The sequence below is a fragment of the Crocodylus porosus genome, unplaced genomic scaffold, assembly GCF_001723895.1.
Source record: "Crocodylus porosus isolate Cpor-Errol unplaced genomic scaffold, CroPor_comp1, whole genome shotgun sequence".
In the NCBI taxonomy this organism is placed as follows: domain Eukaryota; kingdom Metazoa; phylum Chordata; order Crocodylia; family Crocodylidae; genus Crocodylus; species Crocodylus porosus.
The window spans coordinates 15,197,165-15,219,532 of NW_017728948.1; the positions used below are offsets into that span (position 1 = coordinate 15,197,165).

At 46.5% G+C, this 22,368-nt stretch overlaps 1 protein-coding gene across 2 annotated transcripts in view; it reads right to left on the reverse strand.

Annotated features, from left to right (window-relative positions):
- Window positions 1-1,540: 1,540 nt before the first annotated feature.
- The window catches only part of ZFYVE28 (zinc finger FYVE-type containing 28), a 289,256-nt gene continuing 268,428 nt past the window's right edge, over window positions 1,541-22,368 (reverse strand). For both annotated transcript variants that reach the window (XM_019553086.1, XM_019553085.1), the window contains exons 13-14: window positions 4,509-4,612; window positions 1,541-3,814 (exon numbers count right to left, since the gene is read on the reverse strand). In XM_019553086.1, the coding sequence (XP_019408631.1) occupies window positions 3,683-3,814; window positions 4,509-4,612 (236 nt within the window). In that variant the 3' untranslated portion in view covers window positions 1,541-3,682. The remainder of the gene's footprint in view (window positions 3,815-4,508; window positions 4,613-22,368) is intronic.

Here is a 22,368-nt window from a genome sequence, read left to right on the forward strand (position 1 = left end):
GTCTCCTCCAGCATAACTAAAAAGAAACTTGCAGACTCCCAACAGCCCTGGACAACCCAAAATACAGTGGGCCACCACAGAGGTAAAACTCAGTATAACTTCTGCATCTGCCTATGCCATGTGTTCACACTTGGTAAGATGCTTGCCTTCCCAATTATTCAAGAATCTTATTGGGTGTGGCAACTATTGGTGTGTGTGAGTGTGTATGTGTGTGTGTATACATAGATATAAAACGGCAACAGCTCCAGGAGGGCAGCAGGAAGGGCTGCTTCTAGTGGGACACATTGTGTATTTCTGGTCTTGGCAAAAACACTGCACTGAAGACATAGGTAAAAAGACTCCTAGGAATATTGTCTCTGGTTGTATTAGCTGCAGCATGAATTGGCTCTAGGGAAACACACATACCGTCATACCCAGCTTCTAAGCGAAAGAAACTGAAAGGACTGTGATGCTGGGAAGAGGAAGTAAAGGGATAAAAATGGAAATGGCTGGGGGACCCGTAGTGCTCCAAGGCTTCCCAGGGAGAAGACTCCATATAATACACACATCAGCATCAAGGAGGCACATTTCGGAAAACATCATCCTTTAAGAGGGGAATTTGTCCTTAATACTACACAAGTGTCTGACCCTGTGGTGTAAACCTTCATAATTACAAACATGCTTAAGCAATAATTCTAATGAAGCAGGATGCAAAAGTATCTGCGACTGTGCAATGCAATAGAGAGCTGGCACTTGATGAAGAGATTATAGGAGAGGGTTGCCAAGGTAACCAGAGGATGCAGATCCAGCATCTTTGGCTTTGCTTAATCTGATAGCGAGTTCAGCTGGGGACAAGATACGTTGGTGTGTTCCTCCAGCTCAAGGGAATGTGCTTGTACTTGACTCCTCCCCAAAGCCAGATCTCCCAGCTCCAGCCATTATTATATCCTCCTGCAACACCCTTCATCCTGACCCTCTCTCTCCCCCTGTGAGAAGCTGTGCACACGGAAATACAAAATGAGGTTTTTAAATTAATATTTCCCTACAATCTTTACTACCATTAGAGTACTGCAGGGCTGGGAGCCTAAGCTCCCATGGCCACAATCTGCTTTTTGCTGAGCAAAAGGGCCATCAAAGATACATTTTCAGTCCTGTGAAAACAATCCAACATGACATACTGCACCTGCACAAGCTACAGCTGACCCAGGGCACAGTCTAATGTGCTGTAAATCCAAGGAGGATTATTTTAACTGTCAACGATCTGTGTCATTCACAGAATAGATTTCTTTTGACTTGAAACAGGCAGGCCCATTTTGTCCAATCTGTGAAGCAGACATGGGACACAAGCACTGCTGACGACCTGCCTACAACTGGACTTCTCGGACCCGTCTCCTGCTCTCTCTGCTTGGATAGGAATGTCATCCTTAAAGTTTAAACTTAATTCTCTTGTGTTATCTACAAATGAGTGCAGTGTGAGTGAACTAAAGCCAATTTCTTTGACAGGAATGTCAGCTGTCACAGTGTGCAAACAGACCAATAAATGAAACAGCAATCCAGCACATGGAAGTAGAAAGTCCTGACATTTTAATCATCTGAAGAGATTACAAGAGCAAAGTCTTCCTTGAGGCAAATGCATATTGATATAGTCATTGTGCTTTTCAGTAAGAGAAATAGGAGTTTGTATTTACATAAGAAACTATAGCGTCTGAGATCTTTAAATACCATATTTATGGAAATGATTCTGAATTACAGCATTTACAAAATAAAAACAAGCTTGAATAAATATTCAATCCATTAAATAATTACTTTTTTGTTCCACAGAAGCAACTTTTGTGCATATTTATTTCATAACTGAAGTCAGTTGTATTTTTTTCATCCTATAAAAGAAGCATTAGATTTGTTGTTTCTCTAAAAATAAAACTGCAATAATCATTGCATATGAAGCCTGAGATTTAAGCCTGAATAAGTATCACTGCTTGTACCACATTACCCAGCTCCTGAGGTATCCACCCTGGGTCTCTTTAAACTCTGGTGACTGTAGACATGCCATCTTGAGGATTTCATGAAAGGGAATTTGCAAAAAAATTATAAATAGAGTGAGGCTAACATCCTACTGCTGAATGTGTCTACAGGCAGATTGTAAGACTTGTACCTTTCACAAACTAGATGAAGCTATTTCACCTGATAGAAATGACAGCAATGCCAACAAACTGCTATGTTTATGTGGCTCCATTACATTTGATATAAAACTACATAGCAAAGGAAGTGTCCACAAAAGAAAAAATACGCACAGACCAGTTTTTGCTTTATCATTTTAAATGAGGACGCTTGAGTGAAATAGCGCAGTTTACTCTGTATCAGCTCGAAACATTCAGTTAACACCGCAAGTCAGCAAAGAGTTCTTGATCTCATTTCCTCTGTAACCACAGAACAGTGCTTTTCTTTGAATGTGGATAACATCAAACATGTCCAGACACCTCCAAACCCCGGTGTTCACAGAACTCCTACTGCATATCGCTTGTGTACGATCACCACATGACCCTGTGAATCTTTTATTTTCCTCTCCAAAGAGAAGCATAGTTTATATCTATGTATATGTACATTTTAATACAGATATGTGTATTAAAATAGATGTGTTTTATGAGGCGTTAGTGTGATTTACGTCTAAAAGGAAGAGCCTGAAATGTTTTATAAAATTACTCTGCAAACTATGGATGATAAATAAACTTTATATACTTGACGAATCTGTAGGACTTTTTGAATAAAAATATAAAGTGGTGATACTAGTTTGCTTCTAAAAAAATCATTTCAAAAGCAGAGCTTGGGATAACTCCAGTCTGTCATGCATACTGTACTAATGCTGCTAAACTTTTCAAAAATAAAGTTTTTTTAATAGCAATTCATTCATCCACTAACTCTTTCCCCTGGAACTTTTCTTAGTATTTTTTTATCAATATTGCAAACCAAACTCTCACATGCATCAGGATTTCATCATCAGGAGTTTGCATCAATGAGGCTTCAAAAAATCCCGAACTGGAAAGAAATAAATCAAAAGATGCAAGAACTAATTTTCAAAAGATACTCCAAATTATTGCTGTGCTCAGCGAGAGGCAACAGAAACATACTGCTCTGGGACTTTGGATTCTTCCTCTGTTGTTCAAAGAGAATTTTGCCTAGGTGAATACTGAATATGGGCTTAACGTATTTGCCTTAATTAATGCTAGCTCAGGCAGCTTGTATCCAGCAATGGAAAAGGTAAATAGCAACAAGAGGGAGAGCTAGAACACCAGCAAGTGCAGAAGTGTCCTAGCTGTGGAACTGATCTGCTGTGCTGAGTTAGTCAGAGTTAACCAGCTACTCTGTTCTTTGTGTGTCAGATAAGCAGCAGCGCAGCCATGTAGGTTCAGTCCACTGAGCCCTATTTCCTTCCATGCAGCACGTCTGTTCTGCATATGGCATTGGAATGCTAAGGTTAGAAATTTATGGAAGACGGTACTGCAGCCATACAGCTACAGACACTTTGTACTTCCCTTTAGCAGCTTAATAAAATGCAATAAAAAGTGTCTGTACAAAATTGAAAATAATGGATGTCAAAGCCTACATGCCCGCAACAAGGTCCTTCCTTCAAGTTCATTCTTGGCTTAGATCAAACGTAAGATCAGTCGATTTCAGACTCCAGTAGATGCATCGCTGACTCAGTGTGTCAGATACCAGCTTTGTCACTGTAGAAAGGAGTGACATGGAACATGTAACAGTGAGTGCAAACCCGGACAGGCTTCATCTGACCATATCGAGGTAATGGAGCAGAATGAGAGGAACAGCGAGAGCAGAAGATCTGAAAAATACCAGAGAGACTGAATGAACTTTACATGCTGAGGTTTTGGACATGACTAAAGCTGGTTAAAAAGCAGGCAAGGGGAGAACTGAATGTACTGCACTCCTGGCATGTCTCAGCTGGGAAGCACTCCTGTCTAGTGCATTTTAGCTGACAGCCCTCACCAGCCGGTGCCTGATGTCACCTGAGTCTGCCCAGCCTCTCCCAGGCACTAGACCTTGCTCATGTGAGCAGGGCTATTACAGTCACTTGGGTTGCTTGCCTGAGAAGGATTTGCAGGATTAGACTCCTGAACCTTGATTAAAATTGCAACTTAAGGCAAACACAATAAGAACCAGTTGGGTTTATGCCCCCTGAGCATGGGGCCAGGTTCCAGCTCGACCACACCACTCTCGCACTACAAGCTGCTGGAATTTGCTAAAGTTCCAAGCCAAGATTTGCAAAAGAGACTGTTGATTGTGGGTGTCCACTTGAGACAGGGCCTCAGTGTTACACGTGTCTGTCATTTCTGCAAATCAGCCCCTTTCTGGGTGCAAGCTGGGCAGCCAGAAATGGAGGTACCCAAAATAGTAGCTCGTGGCTTCTGATGCTTCTCTACAGCTGAACATGTGCTGGCTGGGTGGTGCCAGCGCTTTGTATGAGTGTGCCGTTCTTTACAGCTGACAGCACATCATGTGTTTCACTGAGTCATTACCTTGCCACAGCTCCTACAATGGTGCTTCCTGCGGATGACTGTGAACGGAGCTTTGCACGCAGTGCAGTAGCTGCAGACTTCATCTGGCACCCAGTCAGGAGGATCTGTCAAAACACACCAACAAAATAGAGCAGATAACACACGGGAATAAAAATAAACAATGACAACGTGAGCCGCTGGGGAGCTGGAGGAACAAAATGCTGTAGCAGCTCTCAGCCAGACATCTCCAAGTGCATTTAGCTAATCCTGAATCACAACTAACAATACAAATCATTGCCTTCTCCATCAAATGCAGCCGATCCTGCTGACTTGGGGGGGGAGGGGGGGGGTGTCCCCTGCGACCGATCTCATTCCCCAAGCTACTTCCAGAAGTGGTGCGGCCACTGTTGCTGGTGGCCCCGCTCCCAGCCGGCACTCGCAGGGAAGACACTGGTGCTCCTGCCTGCCCCCCGCCCACCGGCTAACCATGGAGTGCAGCCTGACAGGGGGTGCACCAGCGGTCTCACGGGGTGCATGTGCACCCCCCGTGTAGCCTCTACGCATCGCCCCTGAATACTTGGTTTAGACAGGGATAACCCTGGACTGGATGACTCCCTGATGTCCCTTCCAAGCCAATGTTTTTTCTTTTCTATTCACACGTGAGTCACATCCAAATGCATATTTATGTGACATTTTACTTTATTTCTCATATAACATTTATCGTATTAGGGCAATAATACGGAAAGTAAAAATAGACCAAATATACAACTTACTACGTAAGCTAACGATAAACTTACTACATATTCTAACAAGCAGGTTAAACTAGTCAGAAAAGTAGGGGAGTATAGCATCAAGCATCCCATGCAATACCTTGTCACAGCTCCTACCCCTCTACAGAAATGCAGGCAGCCAAAATATGAGGATACAAGAAAGTACTGTTAAATGTAGACATAGAACCAAAAGCTTTTTTGGCAATTTAAAAGTTAAAAGCAGAAGTCTAACACTGAGGGAGGTGTGGGGTTCCCCCACCTCTTCACCTGGGAAAAGGCAATTCATTCTTTTCCCCCTTCAGTTAGGCAAAATCTCTCCAAATAGTGAACTACAGGACCAATCCTTCTTTCTCCCCTGAAACACGCACAGTTCTCACTAGTGCTTGCCCACATCACCAGCAATTTGAAACAGAAGCAGCATCAAGGGTACAACCCAAATCCACAGAGAACTTCAAGTGCTTCACAGTCTTCGTCATTTTTTAAAAACTAATAACCCTTCCAATCTTTCACACAAGCAGTGCAGTGAGAGGATTTGCCTCGTGCAAAGAAAAACATGTTAGGCTCACTTCTGCCGAGATGTTTCTGGTTGTGGTGAGCTGACACTCCCCCAGGGAGCTGGGAGTTATGAGTGCCTCAGCGATGTAGCCCATTGCTTAATTAAGTTAACAAACATCTAATTGAGGGCAGGCAAAGGGCTGCCCAGGAAGGAATCTATGGACACAGCGAAATGTAAGCTCCTGGATACATTTACATAAGTTTCCCAGGTACAGTTTTGCTCTATTCTTTGGATTACAGTGAATGGACCTGTTGCTTTATACACATAAGGGGCCAGATCCCTGCCTCTAGGAGCATCCTGTGAAACAGAGAGACACAGATAGTGCAGTAAAGTACATGTCAAATGGAAAGCCAGTTGCAGGTGGAAGAAATAGCAATGGTGAAAGGGAAATTCAGGAAAGGTACATTGCAGCAAAGAGTATCTAGGCTGGATTTTAGGTATGAGGCTGGTTAAACAAGAGGCTAACCAGAGAGGGTGTGATCTCCATCCTTGTTGGTTTTTAAGAGCAGGTTAGTCAAACACTTGCATGGGTATCTGGTGCCTCTTGCATTGTGGGGGTATGTGCCCCCAAATCAGTGACCAGGGTGGGGCTCCCTTGGCAGCCGATCCTGCTGACTGGGAGTGGGGGGGTAGGGGTGTCCCCTGCGACCGATCTCACTTCCCAAGCTACTTCCAGAAGCGATGCAGCCACTGTTGCTGGCGGCTCCGCTCCCAGCCGGCACTCGCAAGGGGGACACTGGTACTCCTGCCTGCCCCCCTGCCCACCGGCTAACCATGGAGTGCAGCCTGACAGGGGGTGCACCAGCGCTCTCACGGGGTGCATGTGCACCCCCGTGTAGCCTCTCGCCCCTGAATACCTGGTTTAGACAGGGATAACCCTGGACTGGATGACTCCCTGATGTCCCTTCCAAGCCAATGTTTTTTCTTTTCTATTCACACGTGAGTCACATCCAAATGCATATTTATGTGACATTTTACTTTATTTCTCATGTAACATTTATCGTATTAGGGCAATAATACGGAAAGTAAAAATAGACCAAATACACAACTTACTACATAAGCTAATGACAAACTTACTACATATTCTAATAAGCAGGTATACTAGTCAGAAAAGTACGGGAGTATAGCATCAAGCATCCCATGCAACACCTTGTCAGAGCTCCTACCCCCTGAAAAGCACAAGTGGTTTATTTCAGAAGCTGAATTAGGAAAGAAAGGAACATTTCCTTTTTTGTTATACAGATCACAAAGAACTGGCTTGAAAACAGGCACTTCTGTAGAGGGAAATGGAAACAAACTGTGCATGTAAGGAGAATGCCACTGGAGAAGACTTGGGGAAGTTAGAAATTCCTATTAAGGTAAAAACAGAGTAGGGACCAAATTCAAAAGGAGGACTTAGGCATCTCAAGTTCAATTTTTGTGGCCAAGTTCAAGTGAGCAATCCACAAAAATCCCAACTAACCATTTGAATAGGTGAGACTCCATGGACACCAATGGCGCTGGGAGACCACACCTTTCCAGAAGAGTAACTTACGTCGGTTTGATATACTCTATATCAGAGGTAGGCAAAGTACAGCCCATGGGCCAGATCTGACCTTCCAGGCACTTTTATTTGGCTTGAAGGTATGCAAACAAATTGTACCCCACACAGCCCTTCTGCCAACGTGCACCCCCACTCCGCCAACATTCCCTATTGTGCTTCACTCCTACCCTTGTGGGCAGAAGGGTCTGGCCCAGCCAGCAGCAGCTTGCAGAGGGGCTGCTGCTGCAGCTGCCTGGGGGGGACCTGCTCCGCTTCCCTGGTATCCTGCTCACTCTGTGCGAAAAGTAGGGAGGCAGCAGTGGCAGGAGGAGGGGGAGTTGCAGCTGGGTGGGGGAAGGGAGTGTTAGGCTGTGGCTGGTGGCAGCATGGAGCCTGCACCCAGGAAGGTGGCAGAAGTATGGAGCTAGGGTGGGTAGGATGTGGGTGTGAGGGAGGGTGGGGGGTTTGAGGCCCCCACACAGTCTCCCACATGGCACACAGCCCCTGCTGCCAGCAGCAGCAGCAGATGGGGGTGTTGTGCCTTGTGCAGGTACTGGCGCTTGGTGGCATGTAGCTCAAGCCGGCACTGCACGTGGGGGCAAGAAGCACAGCCTGCCTGTATCATGGGGGCTCTATGTAGTGCATGCGCAGCTCCAGAACTCGAGCAGCACCAGGGGAAGCCCTGCACTGGAGCCAGCTGCTTTCTCCACCCGCTGCTGCACAGATCCCAGGTCTCTGCCTGAAGCGGAGGGGAGCCATGGCCCCTGCTTCCCAGCAGTCCCAGGACCCTCATGGCAGGGGATGGGGAAGGCAGCTGGCTCCAGCGCAGGGCTTCCCCTGCTATCACCTGAGTATGGGAGCTGCATTTGTGCCACGCACAGCCCCAAAACAGAGGTAGGTCGGGCAGGCTGTGCTTCTTGCCCCCATATGCAGCACTGACCAGAGCCGCGTGCCCCTGGGTGCCAGTGCCTACAAAGGGCATGAGCACCCCAAGCACTCCTGCCTGCTGCTGCTGCCAGCAGCCGGAACTGCATGCCATGTGGGGGAGTTTGTGAGGTCTTCACACCCCACCTCCCTCATAACCCACAATCTTCACACACCCACAGAACTCCCCCACAATTACCCAGTCTCAACATACCCTATGCCCCCCCGCACACCCCACTGTACACACCCCTGTCCCAACCACATCCTCCACAAGATATACAAGAGTAAGATTTTATTTTTGCATTATTATGTAATCCCTCTATATACAGTATGCAAACACAGATCATGACAAATACTTTTGTAAATTAAATTAAAATATGTTATGTAGGTGTTTGCCTTTTAGTGTATGATTTGGCTTTTTTCTGGTTCCAAGACAGCAACCCTCCCCTCCCAAAAGGAGTCTTTCTGGGAGACAAGGGGAGGGACTTCCGGTGGCAAAAGTCAGGGGATCGAGGGCAGGACTTCCAGTCCCAATATGGCAATTGGGGGGTGGGGCAAATGTCAAGGGGCTACCAACGTGGTCCTTGACATTTAACTCAAACTTGTGAAGTGGCCCTCCAACTGAAATAATTGCCTGCCCCTGTTCTATATCCATCAGGATCCAGGGTATCAGCTATTCACAGCAGACAGCTGCTCCGAGCTGACGTTACTACAGTGCCTCAAGGTGGCAGGGCAGCAAGTTTTCCTTGCACCAGTGTCTACCTCAGGATAAGCTAAGGACAGATGACACATCTGTATAGTTTTAGCCTTCATTTTGTCAAGGGTAATGCTACCCTGGATTCAGTGCAGGTACAGTCCTATGTCCAGTAACATCTTGGGGAAGGGCAAATGAACAAGCATCAGGCAGGGCTCTGAGGGAGCCCACACCATAGCGCTGCTACTGCTGGAACTGAGGCTGCTACTACAACAGCAGCAACAGCAGTAGCAGTAGCAGTCTTGTGTGCAGAGTGTGGTGGCCAGAACCAGAGGGGTTACTATCATGATCAATAAATATATGCTCTTGGAAACATCCCGGCAATTGTTTAGCAGTTAAGATTAGCTAATGCAAAGCTTGCAAGTTTGCAGCCCACAAGTGGAATTTGTCTGTCACAATTTAACCAAGTGTTGAATCTAACTGTTTGCACTGATCATGGGACTGACTGGGCCCCAAAAATGAGCAAACTACAAGATTAGCTGATCTAACAGAGTTCTTAAAGGTCAGCCATAACAAGATCTGACCACCTAATATAATTAGCACATTCCAAGGAATAAGAAACCAAGGGGTTGAGCTTGGGCAGAGTAATGCTAATTTCAAACCTCAAAGTAATGTGGTGTAATTTGCTTATTGGGTGAACCCGAGTTCGGGCAGTAACCTTTCATGATAATTTCTAACACCTTTTAATCCCATAGGGTAACAGCTATAGGGCAAGATTGTGAGTGGTTCTAAAGCCAACAGACTAGCATAAGATAAGGCATAAAGGAACGCACATGTCAAGTAACCAGTTTGAAGGACGGGACAGAAGGACCTACACTGTACCAAGCCCGGAACCCAGACTCCCAATGTGAGTGAGGACCAGATCCTGACCAAGGGACCTTCCCAGTGACCCCTCGGACAGTGTTGATTGGGGACGCCTGACTTCGCTGGAACAACTTGCCACGCACCTGGCACAGAGGGACTGCCAATAAGTTGCCAGCCCCTTGTGAGAACTCTTTGTCTTTCTATCTGTTGTTATTATTCACTCTTAGCTCTTTATTACTGTACTATCTGTTTGTCACATTAACCTTTCTGTTAACTGTTGTATGCTAAACTATAAGTAAATATGCCTTTACTTCACTCCTGACTCGCCTCCTCGATCCCGAACCCAGCAGCCTAGTGGCTGATACACTCACAGCACCTAGCAGGCCTGGGACAGCAGAGGGCTTGCGCAGGTAAGACTTCCCTTCCTTTTCTCCCCTCCCCCACACCTACAGTAGTTGGGTATCCACCCCGTCTCCTGCCAGGTGCTGCATGAGCTTGCTACACCTCTGGTTCGTAACATGGGGTTGTAGCTTGAACTTTTGGAATATGACACCACACTGGCAGGCAGCTGAACTTCATGCTGGAGCAACAAAGCTCCTTTTTGAATCTGGCCCTATGCTACCAGAAAGGCACATCCCTAAAAGAGCTGAAGGCACTGTAATAAATACATCCTCATCTGACCACAATCTCTTCTAGCCCAGAGCCTGGGACTACAGAATTTTGCTGCCAGATAAATTTTCTGAACATTAGCTGGTATTTATCTCTGCTTTCTCCTTGACTGTATAAAATGTCAATAGGACATGGGAAGCCCTTTGTTTTGCTGGTTCTGCAGGTATAGGAATAGACCCACTTTATTTATTGCTTTCAAAATTACAGAGTAATTTTCTTTTCTCCTAAATTGATTTTATGAGCCAAGTCGTTGCCTTACTCATCACTTCCTTATCACCAGTGCAGCACAGTGAGTAAAAGGGCACTCCCTCTCTCTCCGGTGACTCAGCAAGCACCAAGCAAGGGCTGGGGGGGTCACCACTATGTCCCATTTCATTTTACCCAGTTTCTCCTCCCCTCCCCAAGAGTCACTTTATACGTACCAACAGCAGCTGCGCTGCAGCACATCCCTGAATAACACTGCCTAGCCGTTATATAACAAGCTTACACGTTCAAAATGCTGTGCAAACATTAACCAATTAATCCTCAGTCACATCAGTCCCCTCAGGTCAGTGAGCCAAGCTGGTTGCACATGGAAAAAAACAAACAGCAGGGAGGTTTTCTGCCCAAGACCACACTGAGGGGGAACCAGATTTAGAATTCAAAATTTCCTAGTGCCATGTTCATCCCTTTGACTCCAATTGCGGCTGAATAATCTCTACAAGCCTTCCAGACACACTGGTCTGACTTCAGGAATTGTGTGTTTAAAGTACTTTGCTGGGCTGGAGACAAAGCCCTCAGCACCCCGCAGGATTGAGGCCTGCGTTTTAAAACCAGGCAGGTACCGACTATGACAATGAAATCTACAGGGAGGATCCTGGGTCCTCTGCAGGCTCCCGCTACCTACACGACTGGCAAGAGCAGCAGTTCTGACGCTCTTGTGTGAGTTAACCCTCAAGTCATCAGGCTCATCCTAGAACAGGGCTTTTAAAGACTCTTTGAGAGCTGGCTTGAAAACTACCCTAGGATGAAAAATGCAGCGATCCTTATCAGCTCAATTCCAAGCCTAGGACTGAAGGTGCTGTTGGAAGCAGAGGGGTGGCAAGGGCACCAGCAGGCTTTTATTTTATGGACCTTATCCTGATTTGCACTGCTCCATTAGCACTCCACGCAGCAGCAAATTGAAACATAGGATATGCCGAGTCTCTGAAGCCTTGTCTGCTCCTGCAAATGGAACGGAGAGTGAACCTTGTTCTTGGGCTAATTGGCTCATTGCTTTACAATACAAATAGAGGCCAGGGAAAATCTGTGGGGGAATGGATGAACAGCAGAAATGACCACAACAGACATCAGGAAGGGGAAAGAAATTAAAAGGCCAGAGAAGAGAGAGGGGAAAGATAGAAGGAAAAATATGAACAGAAGAGGGGGAAAATATTCAGTAATGCAAAGGAAAAGCAATATTAAAATGAGTCATAGGGGAGATTTGAGGGTAACAGAGGAGAAAGAATTAAAAAGGGACTAAAACCACATGAAATGGCATGAGGGAAAACAGACTATGACGGGCAGATTAAAAATACAGCAAGAACAAAAAGAAGCTGGGGTGAGGAGGGAGAATAACCATATTGCCAAGTCCATGTGCACAAAAATCATGAATCATGAATCCCACCAAATCATAAGATATTTTTAAAAACCACTGGTTGTGCTCACTCTACTGCCCTTGGGGCCCTTTTATGCTTCAGTACCCAAAAGGTATATAAACTTTCTTTTGTAAGTGAGTGTTGGAAATTTAGAAGCTCCCTAATCATGAGATTTGTGATAAAAGCACAAAAGCTGGAAACATTGGGAAAAAAAGGGTAAGTGCAATTCCTTACGCATATACAGAGCTGTTTAATGTGAGAAGATTGGGATAAAATCTCCCTGGCACAGGGCAGGACACCGGAGCCCAAATTACTGAGTTTCGGCTCAACTCCAAACTTCTGACTTTGGAGACTTTGCATTTGCTGTTCAGGTTCAGGCCCATTTGTACAAGAAAGTGAAAAAATGACACCTCCCAGGTTAGAGATACTACACAGCACAAATCAAAACAGCTTGAGGACAAGCGTCAGTTCATTCCAGAGAAGCTTGTGAAGGGGACTTTCTTGCTGGGCACTAACCACCAGGAGAGAGAGGGTTCAGTTTCCAGGTCTGGTCTCCACTCAGGGGAACCCAGAAACAAGCTATCCAGCCCCAGGAAGGGAGTGACTCTGTCACGCAGCAGGATTGCTCCGGCTGAAGAACAGTGCTGAATTACTCCAGGGAAGCCAAGCTTGCTCAGCTGGGAGGAATGGACTGTGATGCAGGAAACTGGGTGCAGATGACATGGGACATGGCCTGGGCTCCAGGCAGGCTTAGCACTAGTACATTTCTTCCCTGTAAAAAGATTAGGCTGCCTCCATAGCAGCAAGTGCTATGTGCACTTACACTGTGCTCCAGCTCTCTGGGAGAGGTGATCTACACTGTTCCTTTTGCATGGCGCGATCATTAACAGAGAGCACCAGAGGAAAGTTTCTGGTGGACCCATGTTTCACAAGTCACAGCAACGATTACAGAGGGAGAACCCTGATTATCCTGTTACCAGAGGCAGCAGAAACTAACCTGAATGTGCTGTTTCTGTGATGGCGTGTGGCACACCCCGGCCACCGTCACAGCACATTATCCTCACAACTGCAGAAGGGTCAGATCCATTTGCTTTCACTTTCCATGGGGGCAGGAGTTACCGAGGACTGAAAATTGGATGGCTTGAAGTACAGCAATGCTTGTCAAGCTTGGAAAGCACCATCTCCCATCTCCCTCACTTCAGTTCTTATTTTAAGATGGACCCTCCTGTCATTTACCACAAACAGCTTCTCACGGCACTCTTTAAAGTCCCTTTATTTCCTATCTCCGGTGCCTAGAAAGCACTCCAATTTAAGACGCACATGTTCTTTCCCTTTCTTGAGAAGATAGCTCAGCTCAGTCAGTACTGCCTAAAGTGAATCAGAAATGTGACAATGAAACACTTTTCACCATGTAATACCATCAATTGAAACTCAATATACATGTTTTTAAGTGGAGGGGTGGAATTACTGGTTTCAAGGAAAGACTTGTCAGAACGGTCTTTGAGGTCCGGAAAGTGACATCCAAAGCCATGTTTCTGTGCCATGGACTTTGTGTTTTCTAGTAGCATATATCTGGAACGTAAGCATCTTTCCCAATACCAGCCCTGGCCTGTGCTTTCAAACGTCAAATATTGCTGTTGCAGTTCTGATTCCCATCTGTCTACAATACTTTTTGTCAGCCCACTTCTGGGCCACAGTACAATTCTAGACGCCCTGTAGACAAAACCTCCATAACACTGTGGCTATTCCAAAGCCGTGGGACAGTTATGTTGCTGTGGTGCCACATGGTGGCAGTGCTTCATAGTAGCTGCGGGGCTAGGTATGGCTTCTGCCACACAGCGTCCCTGTGCTCCGTGCTATACACAGGGAAGACAGTCTCCGCTCCAAGGAATGTACAAACTAGATCAGATGCAGGCAAACGGTGCAGACCTATTGCAAAGGATGAAGGGAAAAGATGAGAAGGGGGGGAGACTTCTGGTGGGTCCCCAGGACTGAAATCAGCCCTGTTATTGTTATTATCCATGAAATTTACTTCCTAAAAGCTGCAGTCTGGAAAACTGAATGTTTTCTACAGATGATTAAATGCACTAATTTGCATATGTGATTGCCGCACACTGCTTCATTTGCATTCAACCAGTAACAAATCTGTCAATCCTTCCCACCCCTTATCCCCTCCTCCCTCTTTGGGTTACCCCTTCTGTCTGTTCCCTCCTTCTCCCCGGAGTCCCTGCTGTCTCTCTTTGCTCCTCCAAGGTAACTGTGAGAGCTAACAGAGTCAGGGCTCCAGGACTTCGCTGCCTCCCCAGCAGGCAGGAGAGGGTTTCTTGCCCCCAACATGCTTCAAGCTGCAGGCTGCTGTTCTGCATACTGCCTGGCTCTCTGTGTTGCTTTCTAGTGTCTCCATGGAAAAAAGGGGAGCAAGGAGGAAATTCCTGCCAGGGGGTGGATACTGGGCCTTGTTTTAACCTGCTGCCTGACAACCCAGACACCCAGGCTGCTACTCAGCAGGCCAGAAGGAAGCACCTGAAGTAAAAAGTCTCCCACTTCCCCCGCACCGTGCACAACACTGTCTTGGGCTGAAGGCAGAGCTGTTGAATAAAGGAGAGTTAAAACAAAATCAAATGGGCAAAACAGGCTTTGGCGCTGAACTGTGGAACACTTTCTTCTTTCATTTAGGAAGTGTGGCAGGTCATCCTTTGAAATTACAGAGCAGCTCTAAGCAATATATGGGGGAAGCAAGGCAAACTGGTGCACCCAGAAGAGGCTGACAGCTAATTCTGGTTTCATGACTATGACATGCCGTATTCTACAAATATCCTTGGGCTGTACTGTTTCCCATGGCTACAGGAATTGGAGCTGGAGACCTGGGCTGGTAAGCACTAGATTACATTATCGCTGTATGTTAGAAAGCAAAAGGACAAAAATGAGCAGGGTGGAAGGTTCTGAGATGGTGGATGATTGAGCAGAGAATAGTCTGACGAGGGCTAGAGACACACATTACACATAAACTGGTTAAGTGATCAGAAGCTGGTTTAAACCTGTAACAGAACAGATGTTCAATGCATATAAACCAGTTTGAAAATGGCAGAAAACAGTTTGAGATAAACCTGGTTGAATGTAGTATCAGACTTAACTGATTTGGGTCAAACCAGTTTATGCAATGTCTGTCCCAGACCCCTTGCTGGTTTAAGTTTAATTTAAGTACTCCAGCATCCCAGCATGCTCTCTGGGCTAGGTAGGACTCTGCTTCGCAGCAGAGCTGGTCCCTCCCTTCTGCTCCCTGGCCAGAGCTCTGGCAGAGACTGCAGGCACAGAGCATCTGCCTGGCTTCTCCATGCAAAGCATGGCTTAGTTTCCCCCTGCCTGCCCCTCTGTCTCACGCAGACACCTCAGCATTAGATAGCAGACCACATGTTGGCCACAGTCAGTGCTGTGGGAGATGACAAAGGCAGACAAGCTTTTTGGAGCCAATCAACAGGTAGCTTAATGTTCTTCCTTGCAAAAAACTGTTTAAGAAGACTTTCATAATGAGTTAATAAATACCCCGTTAGGGGTGATAAACATTCCCTGGTGGGCTGCTCAGGGACAGGGACAGACATCAAGGCATCTTGCCGGGGCCTGGCCAAATCCCCCTCAGCTCAACACTGTGGAAGGGAAGGGAGGCTGCTCTAGTGCCCCTGGGTTTCTAGCCTGAGCCACTGCAGGCATGTGCATTTCTGGAATGAAAAGGGAATCTCTATCCAATTCCAAACTGGTTCACGCTTTGCACGTTAGACTAACCTGCAAAGACTGAATCAATTCAGACTCAAGCTTTTTTAATGTCTGTCCCTGGCCAAGGTGACAGTGAGCAAAGCAGAGCTCTAGGAACAGAAGCATTGTCACATCATACAAATGGATGCAATCACACGGTTACTATAGAATTCACAAAAACATGTTATGGCTGGAATAGGTAAAAGCAGCGGTATGTGAGGGGCCACAGTTCTATTTTTATGCAGTACAAACTGCTTCATATGACGTTTCTTTAATTTCTCAAGCAAGGCCTTTATTTTTAAAATTTAGCTTGGTTGTTCTTAGGCCAGAGGTGAAACTAACCTTCTCTTTACTGGCCCATAATTCCATGATTTTACTGCATTAAAATGTTCCAAAACCCTAATCCCCAATAGGTGAGATTCAACAGGCAGTGCCAGCAGAAACTGTAATACAGCCAACACTCCAGATTAGTTACCCGAGGTTACCACACAGTAGCGAGTCTTAAGCTTCTGGCACTGCAGCTTCCAGTGTTATTTGAAGACCTTCAGTTTTTGGGGAACAATAGGTCAAAAGATTCCTAGCACAGAAAAGGCCCAAGAGAGCTTTCTGGAAAATATCCGATGAAGGGTAGGCGGGACAGAGTAAAGGTTCGTGTTGGAACTGTAATGAAGATTTTTCTAACCTTAATCCCATTTTCTTCATGCTGTATGGTATTTCCCCAGTATCCTGCAATACTTTTTCCTGTAAAGCATGTATATGCCTTGATATACATCTTCTTAGATGTGCATTTACAATATTTTTTTGGCAAGGAATGCAAACTAACCCATAGCTTACCGCATTTCAACCTTCAGAAGGTCATTAGACTTCTAACTCTTCTACCCTTGCCAATGTAAATTGGCTCATAATAACATTCATATTTGTTTTACGATCCAGACCAGCTGGTTGATTTTATATGGGGTACGACTGAGAAATCTGACAAAAACAAGTGATGCATCTTTATCCTCTGAACTCGGAGTAGAGCCTTTAATTCAGGGGTGGGCAATTATCTGGGCTGCATGGGCCACTTAATGAGTTTTGGTGAGCTGTTGAGGGCCACACCCATAAGATTAATGGTGGATTAATCAAATACACATTGATTAAGATTAATTAACGTGAATTTAAAAAAATCGTGGTCTCCTCCATGACCTAGAGGGAGGGAAAGAAAAGGAGTGGGTGAAATCTAGCATGAAAGGACTGGGGAGTCAGGGAAGCACTGGAACAGAGAGACAGAGAGAAGAAGAGGATGGGGGAAGCAGGAGGTCAGGGGGCCAAGGGCAGTGAGGTCCAGCCACAGAGCAGAGCCTGGGGAGGCCTCAGAGAGGCAGGATGCAAGGATGGGGGCTGGTTAGAAGGAGATGGGGCAGAAGGAGTGGAACAAGGGAGCCCTAAGGCTGGACCGAGGCAGCTCGGCTATCAAACATGGCTGGAGAAGGGCTGCAGGGAGCAGAGCTGCTTATTTACTGCTGGAGCTCCCTTAGATCATCTCTCCCAGCCCTCATCGGAAGGGCTGCAGCAGGGGCACGGTGCCTGAGGTGGGGTCAGTGGGGAAGCTGGGCATGTGAGGGGATGCGTGCCCTGGGACGGGCAGGTGCAGAGCAGCCTTGGCTGATGAGGACCTACCCCCACCTCAGCTCAGCTCAGCCCAGGGGGAGCCAGGGAGTTTGCCAAGGTAAACAAGTGCCATGCCCCCTACCACCCGCCTGTGCCCTGGTACATTTGCACTCTGTTCCACCTCGCTCAGGGTCAGGCTGCAGCTGTGCATCCTGCACCCCCCCCTTTCCTGCTCCAGAAGGCAAAAAAAATAAAATAAAATAAAGCAACTATGTGGTGCATGTGGCTGCTATCCCCTCCCCTGGTCCTGCCACAGTCATTAATTCAGGGGCTGATGGCACCAACCCTGAAAAAGTTGGTACTGATGTCCCCATGTAGCCCAGGGGGGCCCATGTGTGCTGCTCAGCCCCAGGGAGCCCGAGCCCGAGCCCGACCCATGAATCACCCTTACCTCAAGCGGCTGGCACCTCCTGCATGGAGGAGCCAGGAAAATGCTGCAGGGGCAGCCACTGGTCATATGCGGCCCACAGGCCATATTTTGCCCACCCCTACCTTAGTTGAATCTTATGGCTATTTATTCATGTTTTAATTTTTAACCATTGATCAAATGCAATCTTGGATGCTTTGGCACTACCTGTAAGGGTGCATCATGATGCTGGATGGGGTGGAGAGTGGGGGGCGGGAATTATTAAACTTATTTAGAGGTTTCTTTTGATTTAGAAAACATGGACTGCTCTTTCATTTCTATTTGTGTTCTTTGGTGATGCTGCCCCACGTTAATGGTATGTTCATTTCCTTTACATTGCTTTCACTGTGTGAGGAAACATAAATTTTAATAAAGGATAAGCAGCATAATCCCAACAGTGGCCTGCACACTAAATTAATTAATAGTATAGGCATGGAGATAAGAGTCTACAGTTTACTGCTATGGTGCATCCCAATTTTCTTCAGATGGTTTTGGGGAGAAAGGTGCAGGTAATATGCAAGAAAATAAGGCAATGCAGTATTTTACAGCAGGGTTGGTCAGCTTGCAGAACAAGTGCCACAGGTTGCATGGGCAGTCTCTGCATGTGGCACACAGCAGACTGTGGAAGAGACAGGCAGAATAGTGGCAGACAGGGCAGGGAGCAAAAAGAAAAGCAGCAAATCAGGCAGGAGCTATAGGAAAGGATGCAAAAAGGAGAGCAGTAGATCAGGCAGGGAGTACAGGGCTTGGAGCAAAAAGCAGACTGGGCAGGAGAAGGGGAAGGGGATCGGAGTGTCACTCAGGAAGGGTGTGGGGCTAATTAGTGTACATGCCTGTACACCGGGGTGGGCAAAACATGGCCTGCAGGCCCCTAAAAAAATTTAGAAACTTAATATTTATCTGTCCTTGGTTTATCTGTCATCTTTGACAGGAACAAGGGGCAGTAGGACCCTGGGGAAGCCCCAGTGGGGGCCCCAGCAGGGGATTCTGGCCTGGGACCATGTGGCTCCTCACGGCTGCACCAGCATGAGAAACTCAGGTAAAGGGGGGGAGGGGGGCGAAGAGCAGGGGAGGACTGTGGGCAGGGAACAAGTTGGTACTGAGCACACAGAAAAACGGCCCCTCCCCCACCCCATGGCTGGTGCTCCCTGCTGCAGCTGCTCGCAGCCTGAACAGGGCTGTCCTGAGCAGGCACAGGCAGCCCCAGGTGGGCTGTGAGCGGCTGCAGTGTGGGGTGCCGGCTACAGGGTGGGGACGCTTTTCCCCGCGTTCAGCACCAGCTTGCTCCCCACCTGCGCGCTGCTCCCCACCTGTACCACGGGGCTGAGAGAGGCACTGAGAATGAGAGGGAGTGGGAGCGTGGGACCCAGAGCAGGGCGTCAGGAGTACAGGGTCCCAGCTGGCAGGGGCTCTATGGAGTCGGGCCAACTCCCCCCTCGCCCTGCTGGTGCAGCCCAGCCTGGCTCTACAGACCCCTGCCAGCCTGCGCCCTGCTCTGGGCCCTGCCAGCACTGGCCCTGGAACATTGCTTCCACGACATTGTGACATTGGTCCCAAGATGGTGACCAGGGGGTGGGGCACCTGTCAAGGGGCGGGGCTACCCGTGTGGCCCTCAACAGCTTGCCACAATTGTGTAAGTGGCTCTCCACCCGCCCCTGCTGTACACTGTATCACTGTTCAGCATATTAATTAGGAAAAAATCAAGTTGCCAATGACATCAACTTTGAGCACCTCACTAATCGGCATACCAGCATGAGATGCTAGGGATTTTTTCATTTGTTTTTGTTAGTTCTTGTGATAGTAGGTACAAGGTAACTTTAGCTCCAAATGCAGATTTAACTGGTTAAGGTGACCATATCTGGGCTCAGAAAGCATCTGAAATACCTGGACCATCAGTTCTAGTGCTGGCACTGCTCTTCCACTCTTCTGTAACAATGGGCATCTCTGATCTCATTATCAGGATTAATAGTAAAGAAAGAATCCAGTAAGAAACCAAGGTGGGAACAAAGCATACCACAAAGCATTTATTATGACCAGGAAGAAGGGTATGCTGAAGATTGAATTTAGGTACCTTTCTTGTGCCCACTCCCTGTTCTTTCCTCATGATCTCTTTTATAAATGGCTCCCATCACTATAATATCTGTGACAAGGGCGGGTTTTTACATCTGCAACAATGAACATTCTTTTCTCTGTTATGCAACATTTTTTTATTTTCAAGGATGAATTTTGGTTCCTGGCAAGCCCATAGTCATTTGGGCGAGAACATCATTTTCCCATCCACCCTATTTATACATTTAAAGCTAACCCTTTTCCAATAACAACACACTTTCCCTTTCATGACATCCATCCATTGCTAAGGATAAACCAAGAAAACTCACAGTCTCCCAGGAAAAATGGCAAGAGGCGACTGAAGCAGACGCAGTCATTGAAGACAACAGAACTGCACTGATTTATACTAGCTAAGTCACCCCCGAGCCCCTGCAACATTCCTTTTACATTGACTTCACTACAAGACAGGTTATATTGGTCAAATCATGACAACAGCATACAGGAACAGGAGATCAGTAGTTCGCTGCAGTCTCTACAACACCCATTTCACAGGCAAGATTTTCTGCTTCTTTTGGTCAGATTCTTTTATAAATATAAGCAGTCCAAGTGGTGCTTAGTTGTCCCCCTGCAATCCACCTTGCTCAAGTCCCTGAAAAACTGTTAAATGCAAAAGGTAGGTGGGTTCTTCTCCTTTCCCTTCCCTTCCCCCTCCACTAATCACAAGGCTGAGTTGAAAGTGTGCTAAAAAATATAGCTGTGTTAACAGCTTTTTTCAGGAACTCAAGTAGAGTAGAGTAGTACTTAAAGGCTTCAGCACCTAATAGATGGAAGAGGATCTGGCCCTGTGACTTTTTCTGAGCACTTAAAAAAAACAAACCAGAAAATCACAACTCCCCATGGAATCAGCTGTTTTTTAAGGAGAAGCAGGTATCCCATTAGCAGTACGCCGAGCCCTGCTAGCGTGTAGTGGTGGCCATTGTACGCATATACCTGACCCAGCAGACAAAACAACCACCCCACTTGCCTGTGGGTCCTGCCTTCCTCCTGGCAGGGTCCATTAAGCACCTCCTACCCTGAAAACTGCACTTCTGCTCCAGCGCTGGGCTTCCTGCTCTGTGTGGAGGAAGGTAAGAAAAGCTTCATGGTAGGAGAAGAGGGGGCTAAGGAGGTTGCGTCGTAGCAAGGTGATGGCCCGCCTCTTATGTGGGGATGCAGTTCAGATAGCTCAGGTTCCACAGAGGTTACTTTTCATTTGTGACAGGGCCCAGAAAAGAGAGCTGCTTTATGTAAAGCTTGTGCCAGCTTCCTGAGCTGAGCCTATTCGAAACATGTCAGATTCAACTACAGCCTTCAAAACTGCAGAAGTGTAAACTTTCACAGGGCGGGAGGGGGGCATAGAGAGGAAAGCCACTGCATTCTGTCATTGTCTACACCTAGCATGTACTGATATTTCATTAGACGCTTTGTTTTCGTGTGAAATAATCCGAGCGTTCTTTATGGCTCCTTCTGTCACACCTTCAATTGTGGAACAATAGAAAATCAATTTAAATTATTATCGAGTAATTCTTCACTTTATCTGCCAAGGCACCATCTTCTCCCAGAAAAGGCTTTAATATTTCGACACTGTGCTGGTCAGATGGATTTGCACCACTGTTCAAATGAGGAGATTACATTAGAAATCTTTTAGCCTGCCATTTCAAATGAAAGGTTAGCAGCAATTCACAGGGTGTATATAAACAGAAAACAATGGCTTATACATATACAGTACTGCTCTAAAATCTATTACCCTTTCAGTTCTTTTCTTAAGGCCTTTTGCCTTTGCTGCTACAAATCACATGAAATAATGTATACTGTCTCCCTGTCTCCCCACTGCATACAAGTGGAAAGGTAAATTGCCTAGCTATTGGATCTCAGTTATCCTGGATTCAAAAGGCACTGAATGGGACAGCAGTAGTGTCAACATGACTACTATACCACTCGCATTCAACTGAACAGACTTTAGAGACCAGCCTTGGACCTGAGGACGCTCTATTTGGGATCCCATGATTTGAGACAGAATAGTTACACTTAAGAAAGAACTGAGACCCAGCTTTGTGTAAGTCAGAGTACTTCTCAAAAATATACCACCGGGGGTAAATGTAAACAAGCAACTCATTCTTAACCAGGGTGCCATTAGATCCTTTTAAGGGTATCGTGGCATGCTACTTAATATTAGCACTGGTAAGTATGCAAACACCTACTGATGATTCATCAGATAAACCCAGAAATTTCAAATAGGAATCCATAGTGTCAAAACTGGAGCAGGTCCTCAAGGAATCCATTTCTAACGCACTTGGAGGAGAACGTGGTGATTACAAGTAGTCAGCATCACTTCATCGAGGGCAAGTCATGCCTGACCAACCCGATTGCCT